Here is a 25316-nt window from a genome sequence, read left to right as displayed (position 1 = left end):
TGTACAATGTGAAGCATTGTACAAAAAATATCATTTTAAGCTGTGAGTTTTCATGTTCATTCTTAGAGAGAAAGAAGTACGTGATAGCAGAGATATATGGAAAATCTAGTTTCAAAGGCTTTGGCTGTGGATAAGTCTCATACACTCATGGAAATAAGAGCACTGAAAGCACCAGAAGTTGTGTGCTTAGTGATTTACTTGAGGTCAGTATGTGTTACGCCATTATGAATACATTACATAAGACCTGCACATAGATAGTTACACTGCAAATAATTTTGAATACAGCCATGCAGTAATTGCTGCCCTGAGCTTTCACCTCCTTTGGGTTTTCCCCTGGTGCCTGGGAAGCCTGTGCAGTGCATGTCTGGAGCCAGAGCAGTGTGAACAGCAGCAAGACAGAGTCCTTGGGATACCAAGGGTGTTCTCCGAGGAGGCCTCATATTCTACTGCCAGCTGGGTGACTGATCACTTGCCTTCTCCCAGCATCAGCCCTCCATTTAACTGGGGGGAAATCCCTTGGTATTTTGCTACTTCCTAATATCATCGTGTTGAAATGTTTCAGTGTTGTTTCAGGAAGGCTTAAAGGCACAGCTCTTAATAGCATTGTCATTCAAACTGGTTATACCTTGCTTTTTTACAGTTCTTGTGAAGGAATATCTGCTTTCAGCCAGAAATGTGAGCACTGTGCCTTCTATTCTTGTGCAGGGTCATCAGCTGTGGCAGTAGCACTGAAGACAAATATATCCCCTCCTCTCCTGTCTTGCATAACCTTTTCTATTGTTTGCTAATTGAGTGCTTCAGAGTTGAGGTTGCTTCTGATCAGTGCTGGCTCAATTACTAGACATACAGAAGGGTAAATATGTTCTGAATATTATTTTCACTTTTCTGTGATGCAGCTAGGAGAGGTTTTTATTTTGAGCTATCCAGTCTCTTGTTAGACCTGCCTTCCAAGTCTGGATGATTAAAGGGATATTGTACATCTCTGAGAAAAGAGCTTTAGCTGTTCAGGGTCAGAACATGAGTTTCTGTCAGTAGCTCAGTTAAAATGCATGTCTGTGCAGTGTGTGCAGTTGCTGTTGACAGACACTCCCTGTTAGCTGGGACTGTGTTGGTAGTCTGGAGCATTATATCCCATTTTGGGCACTCAACAGCAAGAAGGGGGCAGAGTACAGTGACAATAATCAGAGATCCTGATTTACAAGGAGGTCTGATTTACAAGGAATGTTTGAATCAAGTGGAGTCATTAGCAAAATGTGTTAGGAAGGACGAGAATAACTGGTGGTGCATTGTGGACACACAGAGTGTGATCCCATGTGTTCTCTTCAGCCTATCCTCCCATTCCCTCCACCATTTTCCACATGCTCCTATTACTGCCCACCCCAACACATACAGTTTTCTAACTTGTTAGGGGGAATTCATGCACAGTGCTTCTTGTTGTTAAGTTTATAAAGAGTTGGTCGGGAAAATTTAACTTCTTTCGTTACAATTAACGTCTCATGTTAGGCAAACTGATTTGTATGGCAAGAACTACTTTAGCATTGCTAAAAGAAGTCTTTTCAGCCTTTATCATTGCTCCTATTTCCAACTGTATTTCCTGGTGTAGTGCCTGAATACTTCCATTGCTTTCTGAAATAACAAGGAACAACCTTCTTGGAGATCTTAGTCTGGGAGCAAATTCTCTCTGCCTTATTTTTGTCTCCATCCCATGGGCATCTGCAATGTGCCACTGAAAATTCAGTGTGAAAGTCTTGCTTCAGAAAAGTGTAAATAGTGAGAAGTTCTTATCTAGCAAATTCTGGATAGATGAGGAAAAAAAACCCAAAACAAACAAAAAAACCCCAAACAACCCCAAACCCCAAACCCTTAACCAATTATAAATATTTTGGCTTCAGCATGGCAGCTTCCTAAATGGTAAGAAAGTGCCCATGGGAAGATCCTGTACTTACAGGATAGTTGAAGATAAATTGGAATTTGAACATTGTGGTAATTTTGTTTGGCTTTTACTTTAGCCTTTTCTTACCACTAAGTGAAACAGACATGTACAATGCTAAGAATGTGTGTCTAATGCTAAACAAATCCCTTTGTACATAAACCATGTGTACATGGAGTCTATTTTTCCAATGCATTCGGTAACATACTATAATTAAGCTTTGAGAACACACAAATGACAAACCCTTGACAAAAATGGTGAGCTGTAAAGTCATACTGTGTAAGTTAGAGCTGCACCAGGATACTGTATCTTCCTTTAAAATATGACGGATATTGGACACTGAGAAATTAATCAAATGTCATCAAAGTTATATAGGTAATTTCTTGTCAAAACTGTTCAAAGTAATGTTCAGATTTTCTCTTTTGATGCGGACTGGGGAGTTTGTAGGGCAGAATATGTCCCATTATATGATAAAAACCACCTGTTCCTCCTGAGCTACCAGGTGTCTTCCTCACTAAGTGCTGACTGTTTGCCTCAGTGCTCTATAAAGCAAATTTACAGACCCTGTCTGCCAGGAAGTTCTCAAACTGGAAAGCAAACATAGGATGGAGACAAAATACACCGGGGCATCCAAACCAAGTCTGGTAGAGCAAATAGAAAACACCAACAAAAATAGATGGAGTGAGGGAGCAGAGGGTGTGTTGGAGATGTTTGTTTTCTTGAAGAAAATGAAGAAAATTCCAATTTGCGGTGTTTTGAATACAAGTGAGAAAAAAAAAGGAGGAAAAAGAAAACCCAACTCTGTGAAACACAGGAAAGGAGGTACTAAAGTAAAACAATATAATTTATGATGGAGTGAAGGCCATGTGGTCTTAAAATATAGCAAGAATTGGGCAAGATAAGGATTCTAGAAAGCAAGTTTAGGTAGAAGCAGGTTTCATATTACCTACAGATCACTAGGAACTGTGAGGCTACTGAGTAGAAGGTGTGCACTAAAATCTCTGTGTGCACTGAAAACTAGAGTTTTCAAAGGCAAATTGAACTCTTTGCAGTTAAAGACATATCTAGATTACATTAAAACATGACCAGCCAATGACCAGATCCTGGTTCATAGTTGGAGGTAAATTCGTCCTGTTGAAACTGTGCAGTAGTATCACAGAATGTCAAGAGGAATCTTAGAAAAGAGCTTTTCTAGTCAGTATCTGCTTATTTTTAAGCAGTGTAATCCACTGGTGTGATGTGGTCTTTGAAACCTCATTTTTCTTTTTATCTTCTCAGCTAGAAATTTTTCAGTTTCCTTGGATTTAAAAAAAAAAGGAAAAAAAAGAAACTATTTCCTTTCATAAACTGATTGCTTATCAGCTATAGTCCTCCCAAGTTGTTCCAGCTTTTCACCGTTGAATTAAGCACAGATGCTTTTTTTTCAGGTGTTAGACAACACATTTGATGTTGCCTGCACCCTGACTTTTTCTGGTGTGGTTGATTTGCCAAGGTGCTGAAAACTTCTATTTGAACACCTTAAAGATGACAAACAAGGTCAAAATTGTGATACAGCAAGTGTAGGAATGAGGCAGTATCTGGTCTTTCTGCTGCCCTTCTGTGCTGGGCTTGTATTTCACTCAAAGCATAATTTGTCTTCTGAGCACAAAACAACTGATTTTTTTTTTTTTTTTTTTTTGGTAGCAAACTGTTACTTTTATATTGTTTTAAAAATCAAGAAAATGCTGAGAAGAATTGTTATTGCCAAAAAAAATCTCACAGTGGATCAATATCCAAGGAATCAGAACTTAGAAATCTGAGCTTACTCTGGGAATTGAAGGACACAAGAGTATCTACAATAGATGTCAGGCTTGTGATGAGATTGTAGAAATCGAGGAGCAGAGAAGGAAACAAATAGGGGTCTGTTGTGACCAAAGTTATGAAACAGAGAGCAGGAAGGGACACCACAAGGAGGTGGATAATCCTGGGTAAGGTTTCAAAGTTTTCAGAGCACTCCCAAATCAAATCTCTGTGGTCCCTGACATTTTGCCTGTTACAAACCAGTGCAACGTTCCATCCGAGAAGTGTCGGTTGAAAAATGTGTTTTAAACTGGAATACTTTGTTAGAGCGTGTTCCTGAGTAATGAGCCAGTAAGGGGTGAGGAATCTATGACACAGCCCAGGAAGTGATTATGGTGGCATGGGAGACTGATGATGTACAGCTCTCAGACCAGAATAACTGGTGGATGAAATTAGAAGTGAAATTGCTGCTTTACTTCATCTCTGAGGTGGCATTTCTGCAAAACAATATAAACCAAGTGTTTTGGTACTAAGAACCTGAAATATGCTTCCCCCTGCCCTCCAAATCTCAAGTTAAATGTCAATATTGCTTTCAGAGATACAAATTTTTAAACGTCCTGGAGTGGATCATGTGTCATCTTACAGATAATCTTCCAGCCAGACCAAAGTCACTTTCCACCTTATACACAATATGGTTAATGAGACAACTGAGAACAGGAAAACAGCTTTCAATGGGAAATAAAGGAAATACTTGAAAAAATATTTGCAAAACAGAAGAGGAGGCATCAGGCCCATTATCCTAGAATTACAGTACTCATTCAGCAGTTTTCTGTTTATTTTCTAGTCATGAACATTCATTTCTGTTTTTCTTCTTGCTAGCTATACATACCCCAAGTCTCAGTTAAAACAAGAAAACAGACTCTGTTTTTTTTTGTTCTGTTGATTGTGTAACAACGGTTCACTTCTCAGCAGTTTAATGTGATGTCACAATAGTTAGAAAAATGGCCCAGATAAGATTGTGTACACCATAACCTGGTGGAAAATACAACAGAATAAAATTGAAAGGATTTATTTCCAATGCGCTGCTTGAGAAGAGGTTAGGAAGGAATAGCGGTCTTGTTATACAGATGATTTTCATTTATTTGGGTCTGCTGATGGTCAAACACTTCAGGCTTTACCTCTGAGAACACAAAAGTGATATCAAAGTGATTTTCACCACCTTCTTAGCAGCAGGCAAGCAAAAGACCTCAGTCTTAAAATAAGAATTCAGTTTTGAAATAGAAGATTTCTGTGTATAATTCCTATGGGTTTTTTAGGAGAACTTTTTTCTGTTTTCCCCTGTAACTTACTGGTTTAGTTACTGTTCTTTTGTTTTTCTTTAGAGCTCTATCTCCAAAAGGACAGTGCATTTAAAATTCAGCATTATATAAATAAAAGCCTGTCACTCTAGAAATCTGTAGTCACATCAAACTTGGGTTATTTCTGTTTGCCACATCTTCATTTTGAAATCCAGTTGGGAAGTTGTTTTCCTGGATATTGAAATTGTCCAATGCTCCCTGTAATGCCACTTTTGGGGTATCTCATTTTTGTCCTGCTTACATCTTGGTCTGTTCTGCTCAATTCCCTCCTATTGCTCATTCCCAGTGGTGTTCCTGACTCTTTTTCTGTGTTGGAAACACGGGCTAACCTTTGTATCACACATACACTGGGCACTTCTCTCTTTCTTTACGGACCTTTGATGATTGCTTTTGCTAATAGTGGTTATGAGGCATAGTTTTGGTTTCTTTTAAATAAAGAAGTGGCATCCTGTCATAAGGCTTTTCTGTTCAATTAAGTTATTTGAAGTTTATGTTGATGCAGGTAATTAAATGAGATCCTTGTGTGTTTTTCTTACAGTGCTTTATCTCATCTGGGTCTGTCTTTACTCATGCAGCACAGTATTTTCTAACAGTTTGAATTAATTCCTTACTCTTATAGTTCAGTTGTAGATTTGAAAAATTTCCTATGGTTTCTAGGATAAACAGTTTACTTACTGCCTCCTCAGTGGAGACAAAGAAGAAAAAATTAATAATCGTTCACTGAAATATTTTATCTTGTGATATGATTCTCAGGCACCCATTCTTGGGGAGTTCGGGGCATATTCTGTAATCTGACGTTAAAAGACATTTCAGAAAATGAGACAATTGGAGTTTCCCTTTGGAAAAGCCCTCTCTGTCCATTGATGGGCATGGAAATGTGCCTTCTTAAATGAGTAGATTAGGTACCAAAAGCCGAGCTATAGGAAAATCACTGCCCTTCATTTTGAGCTCTTGTAACGTGTGTCATTAAGCTTGAGGAAAATTAGAGAAGGATTCTCATAACTGGCCTGAAGTAAGTTTCAAAATTCCCACCTGACTCTCTTCTCCAGGAGTTGAAGTAGTGCATAGTCTTCTTATGCTTTGAAATCTGCATTGTTTTTTATTTAGGGACAGTCCTGCATGACCCCAAAAAATGACCTTCTGTATTTTAATCCGGAAAGAACAAGTTCTGTGTCCCAGAGAACATATTGCTCCATGATATTTGCTGAAAGTTTGTACTTTGCAAGATTCTCATTTGTGTATCTCGATATAAATTTTAGTCAGTTGTGTTCCTGGTGACCAACTCCTACATCGTTATAACTTCTATTGAAAACCTAAGAAAATGTCAATATTCCATCTGAAGGATGAAGCTAAATACAGAAGTTGGGTTGTGCCTTTACACATGCAATGCTCATCATATGAAGGATGCAAAAGCTGCCATTTTTGTGTGTTTCAAAAAATAGCCCAAGTATATAAAATAAGAGTTGAATGGGATATTTGTACTCAAAGGATTGTCCTTTGCTCTTCCCACTTAAATTTCATTCCCACTTTTTTTCTGCTTGTTAGGAATACACAAATGGCATCCTGCAAAACCTTCTGTAATGCATTTTTTCTGAATGCCAGTCAGATAATACATTAAGAGCTCTGCTACATAGCAGAGGTGGGACTGGAGGTGAAAACCAGACATGGTTGGAATTGCTCTTGTGTAGATCCAGAATGGCATTTCAGAGCAAGTTGGCCTCATGAGAACCTGGGAGCACATTTACAGTATTTTTAGGCAGCATCTCTCTCTAGGAACAGTGATTCTCTGTTTCTTTGAAAGAAGCTGCTCTATTGTTTGTACAGAATTTCTACTATTTTGTTACTCTGATCTAAAAAAATAAGTAATTCTTCTTTAGGCCTACAGGTAGAATGTAAAACATAAGAGGTGCAGGTATGGGTAAATAACACATTAGAAACTGCAATTTGCAATTGCTAAATAATCAAGCAAACTATATAAAAATTTGGGAGTGGCGGGAAAGTTACTGAGCCACTGAGGTGTGTGTATATATATATATATATATTGCTTCAGCAGTATTTGCTTGATTTTTTCCCATAAAAATCAGTGTTTTTGAGATAGTTTAAAATAATGGATATGCAGAACATATTATATGGATTCTTGGAAGTCAAATCAGCACATATTTTTGGGAGTTGAATTTTTATGTTATAATGTCATGATGTGTGTGATGACTTTCAAGTTGTTACAGGTACAGGTAGGGCAGTAGATAGAGCTTGTAGCTGTACTAAATTTTCATAAATCCTATAGCAATAATTAAAGCTGATCTGTTTTTTCATGCCAAACATGGTTCTGGGACTTCAGTATGTTGTGAAGCATTGACTTCATAAGCAGTCATGTGTTTCTAATTCAGCAGTTTTAATTGCAGGAAATTTGACGATAATGAATAGTAACAAAAAATAAAATATAAAAGAAAAAAGACAAAAGAGAACTTAGTTTCCATCCCAAGAAAAGAAGCCTTTTGGTAATAAGCTGGTGCCTTTACACTGGAAAATTCATTTGTTGTACTTAGAGAATATATGCTAACTGTTAGCAGTAGTCCTTTATTTTGTTTTTGCTTTCCTTTTTATTTCTTCTTTGGTTCCCTTTTTATGGCTATAAATATCTATTTAATAATTGGGAAAACATGATGGTAAGGCGTGATCCTAAACAGGAAGGCAGCTGGTGCCTTAAGAGTTTGGTAATAGGATATCAGATTTTGTCACTGCCATAAAATCAGTAATAAACTTAGGCAAGTTTTTGGCCTTGCTCAACAAGGGTTTTGCCATTGATTTCAGTATAGTCAAAATTTCAGTGCTGGGGTGTGATAAGTAACAGCCTGAGTCAGTCTGTGGCAAGCAGAGGAAAGCTGCCTCTTTGGCTTGCCTTGGTTGAAATGTTTGTAGTCCCTGTGTCTGTATCATAGCAGGATCCAACCCCTGCCACTTGTGCCTTTCCCAGCAGACTGTCTGATGATGTGCCACAGTTTGACATGATGGGACAGGCAGAAAGGTATGCAGTCTTCTCTTGGGCTGGATTACTTTTGTTTTCCAGAAGCAGTGGAAAAACAGTTTGAAGGAGTTGTTGATGCTATGTCCTCTCTGCTTTAACTTTTAGTAAATAAGACTTCAGTATACCAGTTTTGTAGGACTTCAAAGAATGAAATAACTAAGAAAGTCTCAGCAATCGGCACCAAATTAAGCATAAGGATGATAATGTGTAGGATCCTAGGCCTGGAAAGCTGGCCAGTTAAAATACCAAATGATTCAATTAAAAATAAAAACCAAATTCATACTATTGTTGGGGAACTGTGGAGGTCATTCTTTCATGGTGATTTATTTGGCCAAGAGCAGCAACAGCGTACATTAGACAGATTTAATTCAAAATTATCTTTGATATAGAGCATAATCAATTAACCATGGTGATCCTCATGTCAAATGTTATAGCTAATGAATTAGCTTTACCTAACCCCATTGGTAGATTTATTTATGGGCTGCATATCCTGGCAACATACATAGATTTAGGACATTAATAAAAAAGTGAACTGCTCAGTGGTGTAGCCACTTGTCTGGTAGCCACTTTTTTGCAAATAGAATCAATCAAGTTTCAAAAGTACAAACTTTCAAAAGACTGCAAATTCCAAGTAGTGTCTGACAATCACATTTCTAATTTTCCACACCTTTATTAAAAACATCTATTGAATTAATTTTGAAATTGACTGAAGCTTCCTTTTAACTTCAGTGTAATTATACTTCCAGTTTAAGAGATGTTTCTTCATAGCCCTTCTTATGGAATGTTCAGTTGCGACAAAGATGTTCGAAACTTTAAATACAGTAAAATTTTGAAACCTATTTTGTAGTCCACAGTGTTGCTTAAAGAACAAATGAAAACCTAAAGGGCTTGCTTTTCACACCTGGAATGCCTTAGGTTTTATAGTGATCTCAGCGCTCTCCTTTGAAACTTATAAAAAAAATCTGGTATTTTTAAACCCCGAGGATCTAAACTGAATCACACCCAGTCATTTCTGGTTTCTCTGTGCAAAGATAAGGAGATGAAGATAATAAGAATTTCTGCCATCTTTAAGTTAGAACATCTTGATTTGTTTCCTTATTTTGTTGTTCTTGGTGTCATGCCCTCAACTGCATGCTAAAAATTAACTAGGAAGATGGGAAGGCATGTTTGCAAGCTAATGAACTTAAGTCATTTTAGTTTCTCATGTTTAAATACAGCACATTATGTGCATGATATGTGTACAAAACTAATGTGATACAGTACAGAAGATGGAGCCAGGCTCTTCTCAGTGGTATTCAGTGAAAAGTTGATAAGCAATTCTATTTAAAGGTAATATGAAAAAATCACAGCTTTTTACCTGGGAGTGGTCAGCACTAAAGCAGGATGCTCAGAGACACTGTGGAGACTCCATCATCGGAGGTATTTTAAATCTAATGGGCATAGCCCTGAGCAACCTGCTCTGGCTGACACTGCTCTGAGCTGTGTTGGCCCAGGCAATCTCCAGAGGTGCCTTCCTGCTTCAGTTTTCTGTGTGGATCTGTAATACAGTCTTGGCTAATGTAATAACTTTTAAAATGTAGGAGATGTTAAGCTAATAATCTTTACAGAAACACAAATCAACCAGAATCTGAAACTGTATTATTTGCACTTACATTATATAAAATATATAGATAATATGTATTAAGGGTAGTATTCAAAGCCAACCTTAAAACAGAACTTGGTAGCTCTGTTACTAAATTAAAAATTGAAGTATTTTTAATTGTCATCATAAACAAGAGGATTCTGAAGAGTAAAATCATAGAGGTTGAAAAACCAGAGAAGTCACAATATTAATACCGTGTTTAAAACCATGTCCTGGAGGCAGACATTAACCTGCTGAAAAGCATGTAAATTAGGATCTTTTAAAATGCTGAGTTGCACAGATCATTCATAAAATTGTTGTAGGCTGACTTTCCACCTTTTTTTCTTTCTTCTATTAAAAGCCTGTTTTCACCTTGAAGCTGCCCCAGTCTTTTAGGAGATGTGCTCTGTCCCTGATTCAGACAACTTTGGTGTGTGTTTATGTGGAGAGCTAAAGATTTCAGTGGGGTCCAAGTGTGATATGACAATGTTGTTAACAGGTTTATTTCTTGTACTGGGATGGCATTCAGAGCCTGAGCTCAGAGCCCCTCACTGTGTTAGGTGCCCTCAGCACAGAGCAGGAGACTTTCCTGCCCAAGGAGCTTCTCCTCAAGCACACAGTCAGGGTGAACTACCCAACAGCTTCCATGTGTGACATTGGTATGTCACACATTCCCTCAGCTTTCTAAGGGGCACTTTGGGGTATACCTTCCCTTGGATTAATTATAATTTTTTAGGGAAACTGTTCATGAAGGTAAAAGGGACACAGAAGAGAGGAAAATAAATTAAGAAATGGAGTTATGACACATTTGGAGCATCAGAATGAGCAGGTGGAGGAGTGTGTCTGATATCTAACACTTGGATAGTGTATTTGCATGCCAAAAACTGTTTTTAAAAAGATTCATTGTTATTGATAATGCAAAAATGGATTCTTTTTTTTTTTCTTTCTTTCTTTTTCTTTTCTTTTCTTTTTTGATTCATTGGCACTATATGCCAATAGCTGTGTGAGACATGGCTTCTAAAATGGTTCCCTTCACTGCATCATTATCTTAATGTCCTTTTCAGTAAAAAAAGAAAAAATCCCAAATTTATAAACGGTTCTTTTGCCTTTAAATTAGCATTGCATATTTAGTATGTGTTTGTTTACCTATTTTCTTTTTTCCTTTTTAATTTTTTTTATTTTTTGGAATTAAGTTTAAAGCAATAAACCGAAGCTTTGAATAACATGCATGGACATGTTTTAATATATTCATGAGTGATCAAAATACAGTACAGAAATCACATATGCTGCTCTGTTGCAACTTTCAAGGTTCAATCCATCATTCTGGAACCCAGGGGGCTGAGATTTGACATCCTGCCTAGAAACCATACCTCAGATTGGCTGGAACTGTGCCATCTTATGTTCAGGTTAAAAGAGCAGCTGTAATTTGTCTGGGTAGCACTTTAACTATGCACAGCAAATTGTAAAACCCATTTTCAGTAATAAACTGGAAGATAAAATAGGTCCATTTGCTTCATTTCCTGATCCGTACAAGATTTTCATCATTTTGATACAATACCACTTGGAGTTTGATCTTATAATGTTGTAGATTTCTGTAACAATCTTTCTCAGATTAGCAGTTTTATTCAGCCTATATACACTATGTAGAAGATTTCTCTTTTGACATTTAGTGGAAGCCTTTTTCTATTGTTCTTTGGAACTGAAAATATGAGAATAATTTCATAGTAGGAGTTAAGTTTATATGTGATTGCCACCATAAATAAACCCTGATTGTAGTCTTTTTCAATTGTAAATACCAGATGTGAAAATACTCTATCCTGTTCTCTTTTTCCCCTTTTATGTCTTAGTATGGCTTGCTTGCAAGGGAGTAGCAAATGTAAGTATTCCCAGCAACACAGTGAGATGTTTTATATGTATATATGTATGTGTATATATGTGTCTCTCTCTATATATATAATTTTTATTTATGGCTTTGGTTTGTAATGATTTTATATTTCAACATTTAGTGTTTGCAAGTGTGACTTTGTTGAGTAGCAAGAAGGGAGGGGAAGGGAGTTTTCTGTGTAATTTAGGAACACAAGAGAACTCATCCCAGGATAGACTTTCCTCAAGGGATTTGCCAATGAGCCCTGTTGTGGGGAACCTGAGCACAGGCAGCCCTACTCACCTGAACATGGAGGCTGTGGATTTTGTTTCAATTACTTTTGGATGTTGCATAGTTTGTGTTCCAGCTCTTGATTTTGATACAAGTCTGCAGAAGCTTTGTGTGCCCATAGACTGTAAAAAACAGCTTTAAATACCATTCTACTTCAGTAGGCAAGTAATGGCTTGACCATTAAATAATTAGTCCTCTCTGAATCCTTGGTACATTTACTTCACCAGCCTTCCTTTAAGGGCCAGATTTCTGGGTTCTCATTTTCACAGAGCTGTTTCTCTACCTGCATTTCTACTTGGACTTCTCTCTTTCAGATCCACAGACCTCCCTCTTTTTGGGTATGTTCTCAAGTCTTAGAGTTTGCTAAACCAAAAGGAGAACCCCATGTCACTCCTCCTAATCCCTGAGCCCCACCTCTGAGCTGAGGAGTCCCATTCACAGACACATCTCTGGGTGCTGCCCATGCATCACCACTGTAGCACCAGGGAAGGCTCCTTCCCTTACCCTCCCCTCAATAGCACAGGGCTTTTTGACACTGTTGACAAGACGCTTGTCTCTGTTACTCCATTTTTGTAGCTCAGCCTCCCCCACTGAAAACATATTCTTGCAAGAGGTTTGTTTCCTTTAGCCCTTTGAAAATGCCTCTGGATTAAGAATTTATGCAACTACAGTGTACTTGTATTAGGCATGTAATTTGCTGGGGTAGCCAAGCCAGGGATAATGAAATGTGTTCCTGTATATTCCATCTTCCCCTACCACAGCGAAGCGAGAGCAGGCTGCAGGGATAGCATTGTGTGTCTTGGTGGCCACACAAGCACTTGGTATTCACTGGAGACTTGGAGGTACGACAGCTGCATATAAATATGCATAGTTGGAGAGATTCGTGCTTGTGCCTCGTTCTAGGGCTGATTGGCTGTGGTGCTGCCACTGCAAATCAGTGAGCATTTCCCTCGTCTATCAGCTGCTCCCTTGCTTGGAAGCAGACAAAATGGTTAAAACACCAACAGCCCACAGAGGGTTCCTGAGTGAGGGAGACTTGTTTGCTACAGCACTCAAAACATTTCCCTGAATCTACAGTAGCTCTCAGTAGATGAATTTAGCACTCAGCAGATTAATTTAGCTCCCAGTGTGCTGGATTTAGAAAGAAAAACTAATATAGATGAATACATTCTGTTCAGCCAGCATATTTTGTTTTGCAACAATACACATGTCTTATTTGAACTGCAATCTGGTTGGAAAGCATTTTGCGAATAGCGCATTGGTCATAAAAATGAGTCATGCTTGCTCATTTTTTAAAAAGCTCTCATCTACTGCAGATTGAGGAAAAAGGTATTGAGCAATTCACTGGAGAAAGTATTGGAATTTCAGCCATCTCTGATGAGCTCAGGGCAGATTTGAAGGTAGACTTTCATAGTGTTGCAAAAATGTAGCAGCTGTTACCTGCAAATCCCTTTGTTACCTGCAAATCTCAGTATGTGATGTGCACCACCCTGCTCATTGTGGCTTGGCTCATCTGCCTTGTGGGCAGGGTTTCCTTGGAAGGATTTGCAGGCTGGAAGCTGAAGGTATGGCTAATGGCTGTTGGGAAGAGCTCTTGAATAGGATAAAACCAAGACACAAAATCCATTGTTTCATGACTTCATTATAACCTTTAGCTTTCTTCCTTAACCTGGAACATGTCACAAGGAAAGTGGGACTAGATTGCTTATGCATGATAACAGGGTGGTTAGCTTGCTTATCATAACAGTAATGGTTACTATTTCAGGAGCTGGGAAACTGAATAAGAAGATAAAGATATAAAATAAAGATATTAAAAAAAAAAACCCCAAACAGGAGCTGATGAGATCATTTGAACAATTTTATTTGAACATAAAATGGTCAGGGAAATGAAAAGAAAACTGCTGTGATATGACAAACTGGCTTTCTAAAGTACTATCCTCCATAAATGAGTATCTTATAAGAAAGACTAGCTCCCAACACACCTTCCAGAGCTTTTCTTGACAAAGTATTTCCACTACCAGCAGCAGAATGATGATTATAAAACTTTCTTTCAGTCTCTCAACATTTTTAAAAGAAAAAAAAAAAACACATTAAAGAATGGGTTGAAGAGCAAATAGTTCCTTTCAATTGAGTTGGTGCTGTACTGTGCAGATCTAATTTACTCGGGAGGTTCTCTGCTGCTACAGTGATGATTGCTTTATAGTAGTGATTCCCAATCCTATTTAGTCAAAGGACTACTGAACGTTTTGGGGAACACAAACCAAAGCCCTTCCTCTTAATGATAGTGCAGTGGTTTTCTTTTACCAATAGATAAAAATGAAGCAAAACTTTGGAAGCTCTTATGAGGTTTGTTTTCCCCACTTGTTTGTGTACTGGCTTGCATGTGCAGAGATATGCGTATGTTTTCTTCTCTGTTTTTAAATCCTACTATATTTTTGGAGTTTATCTTGTGATATCTTACAGGCTACCAGCAGCTTTTAGTCAGTATGTCGAGGAGTGCTGCAAGGAAGACCACAGAAGGCTGGAGGCCTGGTTCCTATGTTTGCCAGGAGCCTTGCCCACCAAACCACAAAGCATTCTGTGCACAGTTGCTCTTTCTTCTAGATGGTAAATTCTGCTTTCAGTAGGAGACTGCAAAGTGGAAATCTCTCAGGCATCATGTGGGATTTTACCAGTTCTCCTGTGTGGAGGATGAGGCGAAGTGGTGCATCTGGAGGGCATGCAGGTAGGCAGTGGTGATTCACCATGCCTTCTGGCTCCTCTCTTCCAGGAGGACAGGGAATGTGTTAGGAGTAAATCCTCCCACTGGAAGAGAGAGTGAGCAACCACTATCCCGTATGGACCTCACTGGGAGCTGCAGGAAGGGACTGGAGAGGGATTGGGACCACACTACCCTGGCAATCCCTTGTCCCTGGCTTTGACCCTGCAGCCTCCAACCCCAGTGAAAAAGGGATGAAGATGAAGAAGACAGTTCTTTGTTGCAGCAATGTTTGGGTCACACTGGAAGCAAGGAGAGTCTTCTGCTGACTGAGGTCCAGCTTTTTCTTGGTGCTAGTTTTGAGTCACGCCATCTTTTATTTTCCTTGGCTATGTTAAGATGGTTTTGTAGATAAATAGGAATCATGGAAAGCTAATGGTGAGTCACAAAGATGCAACTGTACTTCTACAAGGGCTTTGCGAGTGCTGCAAGGCTGAGTATCCTAGAGCACTTAGCCTCTACATATATATTGAGGGGAAATTAGTAGTTAGCTTTTCTTTCAATAGTCTGAGATTTTTGCATAGAGACCCAACTTCAGCGTCTTCTCCTCTGCCATGGGGTCACACCAGAACATCCTGCTGCTGCAAATCCTTACCTTCCACAACCCACTTCACTCATCTCTCCTTTCAAGGTTTTTGTGTTCTTGGCAACAGCTACAGAGGAAATTAAAAGCTTTATTTCCAGACCATGTTCAAACATGGAGGCTAGTTTTTGAATATCCAGTTCTAAAAGCTTCAGCTTGTATTGTTTTCTGTGCTTCCCTGCCAAGATCTCCTTGTTGTGGCAAAATACTGCCATCTGTAAGATATATCAAGCTAGTTATATTTTAGTGTGTCGGTACTTGAGAATGCCATACGCTCATCCATGGCTTTGTCATGGTTTAAGATTGTGCCAGACTTCACGGCATGCAGAGCCTTGTTTTATATGTTTGGTTCGTTGGTTGTGGTTTTTTCCCTTTTGATTCAGTGTGGCCCAGCTTAAAAGTTGCAGCGTGGGACACACCCACCAGTTAGGGTAATTTCAGATGGATCTATTATACATAAATGGACATTGTGGCTCTAAATGTGTACATGGAAACAAGGGATATCATATATTGGTAGAACTGACTTGTCTGTACATTGTAAAAGTATAATGTGCCCCCAGCAGTGCAGCAGTGGTGGTCCTATAGATTCTCATAAAGAATATTTGCTGCTATAGTATTTCTAGAAGTTAATTGATCTCAAAATTTCCTCCAGATCATCCTCCAGATATTACTATATTTATACTTTTATACAAAAACAGTTTCATGGTCATATTAAATGAGTTAGCAACACATTTAGTTATTTCTTCCCTGGAGCACAACTGGCCATTTCTTCCTATTCCTGTGATAAAATTTTAAGCTGCTATTTTAAACATTCTTGATATTGCTCAGTAGGTTTTAAATGATAAAGTGAGCTAGATAAGAGATGTTTCACCTGTGCTTTGTTATGGTAACAGGACCAAACAACAAATATAGATGCAGTCTAAGTTGTTTAAATGGACTCACCATCATCAGGTATTATCTTCTTCTTACTTTGAGAAACTTGGAGAATAAACAATGGACTAAGGTTGACTAGCTCATACATGGGATGTGGTAAGTATTTAGTATCAGCAAAGCAGATATCCTGTTTAACAAAGTTAAAAGAAAGAAAGAAAGAAATTTGGTTTGTTTTGAAATTCATATAAACTTGAGTATAGGGGTTTTACAGTTTCAGTCCTAGGAAACAGAAATTTTGTTTGATGAGGAACAAAAACATTTTAGCTCCTGAAGTTTTACTGGTTCACTGGAAATCATTTTTATTTATAATTTTGTCTGCATTAGGCACATGATTTATGAGCAGTGTTTGCCTTCATCACCTTTTCCTCTTCATTCTCCTGTCTCTTCCCCTCACTTCATCAGACTTACCTGTCTGATAGAGATAATAATTTGTAATAACTCTGTATCTGAGGAGTTGTACTGGCAAAGTCATAGTGGCTACCTCTGGCTGCTATCTCTGCGTAAGCAGTATTTCTTCATGATATAGTGGAGCTATCTCATTTAAGCAGACTCAGGTGCAGGGAGAAAATCCCAATCTTCAGCAAAGAAAGTGGCTATCATTGTCCCAAATAGAGCAATGTTTAGAATTTTTACTTTTTGCTCCATATTTGAAGAAAGCTTTGAAAAAGGGTGTGGAGCAGTACGGTGTGACGGGACATAATTTTTCGAGGAATTAAGAAGAACACGGATTTCACAGTTGCTTTTGAATTCTGTACAGAAACCACACATAACATGTTTCTTTCTTCTCTCCTTTCTTCTTTTTTTTTGTTTTTGCTTTTCTTTAACTGCATGTGTGAATAGCTATAGGAACATCAATTTTTGTATCAAAGACTAAAAAATGTTGCACACAGCAAAATACTACTGGCTAACTAGTTTCTGGCTGAAGGCGTATATGGGGAGGAAAAGACACCATTTTTTGTGTTCAAGCCAGCCAAGATAGCTCATCTATGCACAGAACATTCCAAGGGCAGCAGGGGAAAATCCACATACATAAGATTTGCTGAACCCTTATCACTCAGAAAGTGGGAGGAATGGTCTTTAGATTGGCATTCTAGTCTGGGTTATCAGAGACTTAGTCATGGTTCCTGAGTTATCGCCGATATCCCGATGTTAAGTAGCATAAGTAGTTTTCCTATGCCTCAGTTCCCCATCAGGTAAAAATAGGGATCTCTTACAGGGCTGTTGTGGGGATAAATACCTAAAGCTTGTTAAGTGCTTGGATTATTCAGTAATGAAGCTTGTCTAAGTACCTCAAAGCACAGTTTAGGCTGGAATGTGTATACGCTATATCCATGCACCAGGGACTTCCTTAATAGCTTGGAGGACAGAGGGCCAATGCACCTTAGAGGATGGAAGGATCAGCAATGCACTGCTCAGCTCTCGTGTAAGAACCAAGGGACACTTCTTGGTGGAAGGCAGTTCTGCAAGATGTGGCTGGACATGATCTAAGTAGAAAATGATTGAATTGCTTGGTCCAAAGAGATGCTGGGGAATGACAGAAAGCTCTTATGAAATTCTCCATTGAGAGAGGAGGAAGTGGAGGAGCAACACAAGCAAGTACTTTATAAGAGGGAATATTTCTAGAACTGATGCTTCTTTTCGGAAGTCAGATATACAGGAACAAAAAATGGAAGAAAATCAGGAAACAGGATATAAGAAGAACAGAAGGATGTTTCTTCTGGCAAATTATATAGCTCAACACAAAACTGAGGAGTTGGAAAAGGAGAGGAAGAATATGTTGGAGAAGAGGGAGAGAGTAACAGTAGCAGCTACTGGAATGCTGATGTCAATTTATTGTATTTGACTGGTGAAACACTAGTGTTGTGGATGAAGCTGTGCAGAGGAGGACATCACAGAAGGATCAGAAAACAGAAGAGTTATAGTTTGCAGCAAAGAAAAACATTTTGTGTGAGAAGATTACTGTATTAGAATAGTCAGAGGAAGAATAATTATTGAAGTACTTCTCTCCAGCTGAAAAACCTCTGCAAGGAATCTGTTTTAGCAGAGGGAAGAAGGGTGCTTTAGAGATAACAGAGCTTTCTCAAGGTTAAAGGCAGAGGTCACGGTGGTGCTGTAAATTCCACCAGCTCCAGTTGTCTGCACCAGGCCCTGGGAGGAGACCTCAGGCTGGCTGTGAGAGGGAGCCAGGCTGTCCATGGGCGACGGAATCACAGCTTGTTCCTTAGTCAGGATAGTGCAAAGTGCATCGTAAGTAAGTATTTGGCCATGGAAGCAACAGGTTCCTCATGTAAAAATAGTTATGGGTGGGGGATGTGACTTGTGTGGAAAAATACTGAGAGATGAGGCAGTCAACAAAAGGGAAAGCAGCAGGAATACTGAATCTGTACCGGGAAAGATGAGCTGGAATTTTTCTAGGAACAGATATCAAAATTTTAAGGTAGAGAATAATCTTTAGGATAAAGTGTAAGTATAGAGAGTTTCTGACTGGATTTGGAAGATGTAATATTCAAGTACTATCTTGGAGACTCTCAGGGATTAGAGGTTTTTTCCTTGTTTTGTGCTTTTATTTTCTTTGCTTTGCTAAAACCATTCAGATTAATAGGAAAAAGCCAAAAGTACAGAGTGACGTGTCATCCCATCTCACCTCCTGTATAACACTATATTTGGATAGATTTGCTATCTGAGGTTTTTGTTTGGTTTGTTTGAGGGGGTGAGCAGCAAACAGAATATAAATTTCTCCTGTTTAGCCACACTAGTGAAAAAATGAGCAATTTGGCGTTTAACTGTCAGGTTTATGTACTGTTCCTGTACAAACCTTGTTTAAGAAGGATTTAAGTAAATAAAAATGAAGTATTGAAAGCATAAAACATCTGGAACATTTTAAAGATGCAGTGAAACATAATATGATTATTTTCTATTGAGTTAATTATACCTATTATGAATTAAAAAACATTCTACTTTGCAGCCTTTGTTATGTAACTTGTGGCTTTTCTGTTCTTTGAAATTCAGCTTTCCATTCATGTGGTATATTAAAAAATGTTACAAGACAAATTACAAAGCTCAACTGAAATAATGCCAAGAATCTTAACCAAGTTACTCTACTAGATTAATAACTAATATAGTTCTTAATGGTTTGCTTTTTTTTTTTTCTTAATCAAAAAGAAATGGTAATGTAATAAGCCAGTGCTGAGTGGGATGTATTTTGTTTTTTCTGGTGTATGGTTTAATGGAGTTGCTCTGCACCTATAGTGAGGTATTTCAGATCAGTTTGCGAGCTACTATTCCTGTGTAGTATTTTGTATTCACCAGTCTGGAACAGGTATGTAGGACATTTTTGCCTCCTACTGGCATTTGGATGAGGGGTTTCTTCTCCATGGGGAGACACTTTGGACTCTGGAGAAGCTGCAGGGAACAACAGGGAAGCAGAAATTTGCTGTTTGCCTACTGAAGGCAGATGAAGAGGGTGATTTCCAGGGTGGTTGCCTGGCTGTAGATCTGCTCCAAGTGCCCCACAAAGTGGCTGCAATGGAAAGTGAGCTGCAGGGGATGGTGACTCCGTGGGAGGTGTGGATGTGTCTTCCAATCCTCCTCCAAACACGATAGAGGTTTTACTTCTCTCTTTTTCTGCTATAATGGCTTTAGAGCACAGTCCAACCCCTAGCAAATATATTACAATCAATGCTGGTTTAAATATTTTAGGAGTAAAAAAGACTTAGAAGACATTGTCCTTTCTTTTTTTAGCAGTGAGTGAAACTACTACTAACAAAATGAAAACAATTATATAAGCTTTGTGTTGATAAATTGATCATAGTTTGGGTATTGTGGAATCTGACTGCAAATAGCAGAGCCAATGCTTGAGTCTAGTTTTACCCCTAATTTATGAACTGATCTTGAAAGTAGAATCGATCTCACTGGGGAAAAAAGAGTTAAGTTTCTGCCCCCAAATCAGTAATAATTTGCAAAAACTTGAAGAACTCAAATTCATTTAATGAAGTGTTTGGTTCATTTTTCTTTATTATGCTTTTGAGACATAACCATTCACAAAATATTTTTTTTAAACTTGAAAATTCATACAATTAAAATCCCTCTAAGAAGTTTGTGGTTTTTTTCACACAAATGCATGAGAAAGGCAGAAAGAGAGTTTGGTTCTTCTCATACCTCAGTATTTACCTGAAATACAAAAAATACCACGAACACTTTTTTTCCCTACAAAATTATCCAGTCCAGGTTTTACTGGTATCTGAGGTATTGGTAGGTGACTTCTTAATGGTTTTTTTGAATTAAATATGACTTCTCAGTCTTTTCAGATTGACTATGTTCAGCTAGAAACATGCATTTCAAAAAGGGGTATTTTTTTAAACATTTCAATTCATGACAATTCAACAATTGTCAGCATTTTTGATGAAATTTAGAGGATTTTGTTTGCTGTATGGGCATGCACTTGTTACCATCTCTAGTATTATTAATCTTTTCCTCCTGAAAAATGTAAGTTTTTTGGTTTTTGGGGTTTTTTTTAATCAAATAGTTTTATTTGAAATATCACTTTTTTAGGCTGTTTTATACTGTTGAGTTCTGCACCATGAACTATAACTTTAATTTTTGGTAGCTTCTCTGTGGGGTCAGACCTAGTCTTGTTTGACAAACATGCTGTCATTCAGTTGGGAGAGTGGGTGTGTGTCCTTCTTGGATGCTGTCTTGCATGTTGGTTGCATTATCTCTATTGCAAACAGCGAAAATATGTTTACCAGAGCTCTGCCTGCTGAGCAAGATGAACCCATTTAGGTGGGGTTTTGGTGTTGAGGTGTTGCTGGTCTCTCCCAGGCCCTCAAGAGCTGCCACAGTGAGGGTTCTGTCTGCAGCACCAGCTGGAGTCACCCCTCACCCTTGGCAGCGTTCAGCTCCAGCCTGCCTCAGCTGTAAAGCCTGAGCATCCCTCACTCCATTGAGCTACGTTTCCATTTCATGGGAGCTTTAGCCAGTCTGAGGTCCATCTCCAACCTGTCTCTTCCCTTCACTCTTGGCAGTGTAGGGCTGCTATCCCTCCCAGCAGAACTGAGGTAGAGAAACCAGCATCTCTGCCTTGGGTCACTGCATGCTGAGTAGAGCTGCCAGGGTCCTAGGAGCACTGGGGGCACCCTGTTAACACTTGTTAGGTTCAATTGGTTGTATTCTAGGGTAGTGCTACAGATAAAAACTGGGGAAATAAACATCATGCCCCCAAGAGTGATGCACCACGGTGTATCTGAATCCACCTTGAGAACAGGAACCCGATTCCAAGCTGGAAAGCTGTGGGTAGCTGACACGGGTTAAAACAGTTGCATGCTGAAAGGCAGGAATTTGCAGCTTTCAAAATTCAGTGGACATATTTGTTCTTGTGTTTGTAACCAGCCAAGTATGTTGGTGGTATAAGATGCATGAAGCCCACTGCAGTATTAGACAAAAAAAAGGCCATAAAAACACTGCAATGAAATCTGTGCCATCCTGAAATGCCTTGATGCTACCACAAAGGTATTCAGCTGGGATGCTTCCCATTTCCACAACTGTTTAAAGCAGGCATATAAACTGAGAGGTTTCTCTTATCCATGGTTAGATGGAGGATTTGCAAAGCCATTTTTTATAGGAAGACTTGAGTCCATAATAATAAAATAAGGTTGATTTTAATACTTCAAAATTCCTTACTTTAATTATCTAGTGTGCATTTCTGTTGGCCCTCTGTTCTTATTTCTTTTCCTTTCTTCACATAAATTGGTGTGGAATGGGATGGAAGAACTTCAGGCATTATAATGTGCATTCCAGGATTGTTTGTGCTGAGCTGACTTTAATGTCTACAGGACTAGGGTCAGAAAAGCCAGTTTAATTATGTACAAACAGCCAAGAGCTATAGACAAGAACTCCAGCTACTGATAAGAGTAACCCCAGCACTGATGAGTGTTGCAAAATAAAGATCCCCCAGAAACCCAGTTAATGGCATCTTTGTTCCTAACCCATGGCTTTGTAGAAATCTTGATACTTTGGGTTTAAATATCAACAATGGAGACCTGAAGTGAAAATAATACTTTGGAAGCAGGGATGAAACAAACTCTTCCCTTTTCATCTTTCCCCAATGATTTGCAGGCAAACACCACCCCAGGCAACTTCCGAACTTCCATAATTGCATTGAATTCCTTGTTAATTGGGCTTTTCTCTTGCTTTTGAGCTCTTTCTTGAGTAATGCCTGCTTTATAATGATTTGTGTGCAGACAATAAATGTAGAGATTTAATAGGATGAAGGCTCCATCTAACAATATTTAGCCCTTAACTCCCATTGAAATCAATACCTTTCCAAATCTCATTATGACTTAAGATTAATATGCATAAAATAGGATTATTATTAAATGTTTGAGGGATAAAAAGAGAATAAAAACACTATTCTGCTCTAAAGGGATTGTGAAAATTGTATCTTTAGAATTGCATGATAATTGTCCCAGTAACTTGATGCTTTTTACATCATATGTGCTCAGTTTGAAAATAAGAATTTGGTGACTGTGTCTGCAAACTAGAAGGGAAACTTGCTTCATTTCTTCCTTGGATTTCATCACAAATAAAAAACCCAGTCTTTCATCAGACTCTTTATGATGCCTGTTCCTCCAGAGAAAGTGAGGATAACAGTTTGTGATTCACTAGAAGGTAAAGAATCTAAATTATTTTCTCTAAGCAATGCAGAGATAAGCTGACTGAGGAGGACTGAGCAGTATCTTTTGCTCTGACACAAATAATGAAGGAAGTGGAGCTGCTGCTTTTTTTTCCCAGAGCAGAGTCCAGCTTTTGGCTGGTTCAGGAGTGCTGGCAGCAATGCCAGCATCAGCAGGGATGGGCAGCCATCACAATTCTGAGACCTGGCCAAATCAGCAAATTGCATCCTGTATCTCATCAATGCATTAACTCTTGTGAGTTTTCGTGTACGTCCTGTTGTTACTGAAAGGAACAGCAAAAGTACCCAGAAGTCTAACAGGGAAAGATTGCTCTCTAATGCCAAACAAATGTAATCATCAGGAGCATCCATGCTTGGTTCTGGAGTCTAACCATGAGTGATTGAGGTTGGTGGGACATAACTGGTGACATAAAAACACTGTCAGGAAAAAAGGGAGACGAACAGTTATCGGCAAAGGCCGTTGTCTTTTAGTACACATAGTGATAGTCTTTCTCAGGCAAAAATGGCTTTCTCAAACTATACAGATTCTGGTTATGTTTTCTGTTGGTTTTACATTAGGGGGTTTTTGGTTGTTTTTTTCATAGTAAAACTCATTCCACTCCCATGTAGGACCTCAGAGTAAAGGATTACGTACAGCAAATCTTACAAAACCACAGTCTCCAGTTTAATTTATCATTTATCCGGTCATCAGTCATCTTTTCACTGTTTTTGCATTTGCTCAAACTCTCTTGATGTTAAAATGCTTCCCTGCTATTAGATCTGAGCAGAGAAACTGTTTTATCTACAGTTACATTCACAGTCCAGTGGTGCAAACCCAGTAACAGGGCTGGGGTTAGGACTTGTGATAAATCTTTCTGAAATGAGATAGATGTTCCCAAAAGTCACAAACAGACAGGTGGCTAAGGAAATAGTGAGGACATGACTCTTTCAGTTCAAAGTTGTTTGACCCAAATCACAGTTTTTAAATTAAGATAAACTAGCCTGACTACATCAGAAGGCAGCTAATGTAACAAGAGATACCTTTATTTAAGCAGGACACACTCTGGGGTTTGCTGCATACTGATCTGATTTGACAGGGTTTGCACTTTGTCTGTACCTTTTCTTGTTCCTGTTTATTGGTCCATCCCAAAATTCTCAGCATCATGGTTGGTGGTTTCACTTTTAGTGAAAAACATAAGGTGCGTTGGCCAGTACAAGTACATGGAATGATGTTCCATATGCCAGAAACTGCTGTCTCTGATGACTGATAGAGAGGTGATAGAACTCTCTTTCTGTGTCATCATAATATTTTTTTCAAGAGTCTCTTGTTGGCATTGTTTTTGATACTTGTAGTTATAAGCTCAGTTTCCAGAGTCCAGGATTAAAACTGTGTTTGTTTCTTTGGGGTCAATAAGCGTCTAGTGAAATGCTCCCAAAAACCCCTTCTGCCATACCAGTTTGCAGAAAGGATGGAATGTGCTGTCAGTTATTCCCTGACCTTGAGGAGGATCATCTACATCTTCCAGCACTGGAGCTGGTAATAGAGGTTGGCGGATACCATTCTTCCTAACAGAATCTCTGAAGATTTTATCCAATCCAAGCACACTGATTAGAAATTTACTTATCAAGAGAATTATTTGCAACGTGCCTGGTGTTTGTTTGCAACTGAAACCTTTGAGCAGGGCCTTGAATATATAAAGTCTGGTGTAATGCTGACTTGTCTGAAAAAAATGAGTCCATGTGACTCAAATTAAGTATTCACTTTTCAGCTTGATCTCTTGGCACTGAGGAACTCATCTGGGACAATGTTATTCCTGCAAAGGAATTTGCTGAACTTGAGTTGTGCAGTGTTTGCAACACAGTCAAAGCATTCATGATTAGATTATATGGGCCATAGCAAAATTATCACCTTTTTTTCTATGAAGATTTGAATACTACTTGTTTAATGTCCCTCAGACCACACGTTAATCAATGAAATTTACACAAAATATCAGTACTTGAACTTCTTGAATGTCTGTTTGTGCATGGGCTGAAGAGGAGTTCCCATGGAAATACTGTGTGACTAATTAACAGCTGTAGCATATTCTGTACTCATTGAAGAAATAAAAGTTGCTCAGGAAGGCTAACTCTTGGCATTTTCTGACATTAATATTCATCACATTACAGTCTTAATAATGTTCTTTTGGCATGGTGTTTGTTTGAAATGCTATAGAAAGTAAATTAACTCTGTATATTTCAGTGCCTGAAGAACATTTAATGAGAAATAGATGCTTTTTTATTTCACCAGTTGAACATCTGAGTATCCTTTATAATGACAGTTATACATTTGGATTTGAATAAAAATACACAAAGGTTGATACCACCTATAAAACAAGAGAGTCGTAAACCTTTTTTTGGATAGCATGACTTGAATGATTTTGCTGCTTGCAATTTCTATATAAGAGTAACCACTCATTACTAATTTTTTTCCATCAAAAATATGAGAGAGATAAATAAATTATAAT

At 38.5% G+C, this 25316-nt stretch overlaps 1 protein-coding gene across 19 annotated transcripts in view; it reads left to right on the top strand.

Moving 5' to 3' along the window:
* Window positions 1–25316, top strand: part of LOC121669244 — a 281899-nt gene that overhangs the window by 192150 nt on the left and 64433 nt on the right. For 6 of the 19 annotated variants that reach the window (XR_006017657.1, XR_006017669.1, XR_006017668.1 and 3 more), the window contains one exon: window positions 11561–11589. The exons of 12 other annotated variants lie outside the window; for them this stretch is intronic. Coding sequence is in view for 3 of the 7 variants with exons in the window: in XM_042037917.1 (XP_041893851.1) it covers window positions 11561–11589 (29 nt within the window). In the remaining 4 variants the exon portion in view is untranslated. Of the gene's footprint in view, window positions 1–11560; window positions 11590–18166; window positions 18394–25316 lie in introns of those variants that run through there. One more of the 19 variants, XR_006017670.1, reaches the window with a different exon arrangement.

This window comes from Corvus kubaryi, unplaced genomic scaffold (assembly GCF_017639235.1).
Source record: "Corvus kubaryi isolate FWS band 111438036 unplaced genomic scaffold, C.kubaryi_AGA036_p1.0 37391, whole genome shotgun sequence".
NCBI classification, from domain to species: Eukaryota; Metazoa; Chordata; class Aves; order Passeriformes; family Corvidae; genus Corvus; species Corvus kubaryi.
The sequence above is the reverse complement of the archived record's forward strand: the minus strand, read 5'-3'. Positions and strand labels throughout refer to the sequence as shown.